Raw genomic sequence first — 2,108 nt, forward strand, 5'->3', positions numbered from 1 at the left:
ATCTGGAGTAGTTTTGCTTCAAAGGGACAGGCAATCAACTAATGTTATTTGCTCGCTGCATGTGGATCTCGTCTATATAAAAAGGCCGTACGTAGCTTGCATGCTGTGTTTCACACCGGCACCAAGCGAATTAAGCAACACGACAACTCGTCAAGGACAAGTTAATCAGGTGTAGTGATTAGCCAGCGTGCTTAATTTAACTAGGAATGGCCGGCGCCGTTGATGGTGAGACGACGGTGAGGAACAAGAAGGTGGTGCTGAGGAGGTACGTGACGGGGCACCTCGCCGTGGACGACATGGAGGTGGTCGGCCAGCTCGCCAAGATCGCCGGCTGCTACGAGAAGGTCGCCCTCCTTAAGACCAAGCTCGGCTTCGACGACGCCTTCAACTACAAGACCGAGGGCTCCGGCGGCGGCGGCGGCATCGACGTCTACTTCGACAGCGTGGGCGGCGCGACGCTGGACGCGGCGCTGCTGAACATGCGTCTCGGCGGGCGGGTGGTGGTGTGCGGGATGATCTCGCAGTACAACCTGGAGGAGCCCGAGGGCGTGCGCAATCCTGTTCTGCGTCATCGCCAAGCGCGTCCGGATCGAGGGGTTCTTTTTCGCGGACCACCTGAGGGTGTACGCGAGGTTCGAGCAGGAGATGGCCGGGTACCTGGAGGAAGGGAAGGTGGCCGTCGCGGAGGACGTGGTCGAGGGAATTGACAGGGCGCCGGATGCCTCTCGTGGGGATGTTTTCTGGGAGGAACTTCGGCAAGCTTTTGGTGGAGGTTGCGAAAGAATGACCTTAGAGCATTCCAAACACCCCATCTAAATTTAATCATCTATATTATCATTTGGATGATTATCCAAAATAAATTCTCTATTTGTATCCGTTATCCCTTCACCGAAACCTCGATATTACATCAGCCATATATATTTTATTAATATTTCGCAACCATATTTTTTATATTTTTATTGCTCTCTGGTCTTTCAATATGGATAATGTTCTATTTTTTTAGGACAAGATAAAGTATCTGCTAGAGTAACAATTTCTATCTCACATACTCTATTTTCATATTGGATAATGGGATAAAGTATCTGCTGGGAATGCTGTTGGGAATGCTCTTAGAGATGTAAAAGATGGATATCTATGTATTTCGAGGTGAAATAATTAATGGAAAGATCTTTTAACCCTTCGAGGGACTGGAATTCCTTTTGTTTGTTTAAATACTATCAAAATATAGTTTTGGAAAATTCTCAAAAATTACAAAACAACAAATTAAAATTACTACCGGCTAATATAACTTTAAGGCCGCGTTCGGTAAGAGAGGGGTGTAAGTTAACTTATGTGGCGTGGAAAACGTAGTAATAGATTAGTACATGATTAATTAATTATTAAATATTAAAAAATATAAAATAGATTAATATAATTTTTAAAACAACTTTCCTATAGAAAATTTTTGCAAAAAATACACCGTTTAATAATTTAGGAAGCGTGCGCGTGGAAAACGAGAGGATTAAGTTAACTTATCATGGGGGGCAAACGCGGCCTAAGTCCAAATATAAATATGTAATCTAATAGGAGCAGGATATTCAACACCTATATATTCTAACCATACATGAACTTGTTATGGGGACATAATTTTGTACAACAACATGCAAAACACATTCAGACTAGTAAGTACAACAAGATACATGTTAAGTGTGAACCATTTAGGTCATGGCAATTTTTAATATGTTTCAATCTAACCGACTAGATTTACTATCACTTCACCGGCAGTAGATCAGGTATAATTAATTTGGAAAGGTAAAACTGGAAGAAACGTCTAGCATTTCAGTAATTTCGCAAGTTTTTGATAAATACTCTCTGTTCCAAAATTTAAACCAAAAGACTGCGCTTATTTAGAATGGAGGTAATACTTAAAACGAGTAAACAGGCCCGCGAACTGTGCAAAAATGGGTAGGCGGCAACACCGCACAACCGGCAGGTGCGAGTTCATGGCTCGATGCCCGTGTGCAAGAAATTTCATTCGGTTTTATCAGCATATATATCCTTACTCACTGTGCTGATATTGATATGTGAGCTAAGACTCAAAAGAAGATGAATTATTTGAAAAATTACAA

The 2,108-nt window shown here is 42.4% G+C and overlaps 1 protein-coding gene across 1 annotated transcript; it reads left to right on the plus strand.

Moving 5' to 3' along the window:
- Positions 1 to 206: 206 nt before the first annotated feature.
- On the plus strand, positions 207 to 816 carry LOC121055748 (NADPH-dependent oxidoreductase 2-alkenal reductase-like). The gene is made up of 2 exons (XM_040528796.1): positions 207 to 560; positions 643 to 816. Exons 1-2 carry the CDS (start codon positions 207 to 209, stop codon positions 814 to 816), a joined length of 528 nt encoding a protein of 175 aa, XP_040384730.1.
- Positions 817 to 2,108: the final 1,292 nt, after the last annotated feature.

Source organism: Oryza brachyantha, chromosome 11, assembly GCF_000231095.2.
Source record: "Oryza brachyantha chromosome 11, ObraRS2, whole genome shotgun sequence".
In the NCBI taxonomy this organism is placed as follows: domain Eukaryota; kingdom Viridiplantae; phylum Streptophyta; class Magnoliopsida; order Poales; family Poaceae; genus Oryza; species Oryza brachyantha.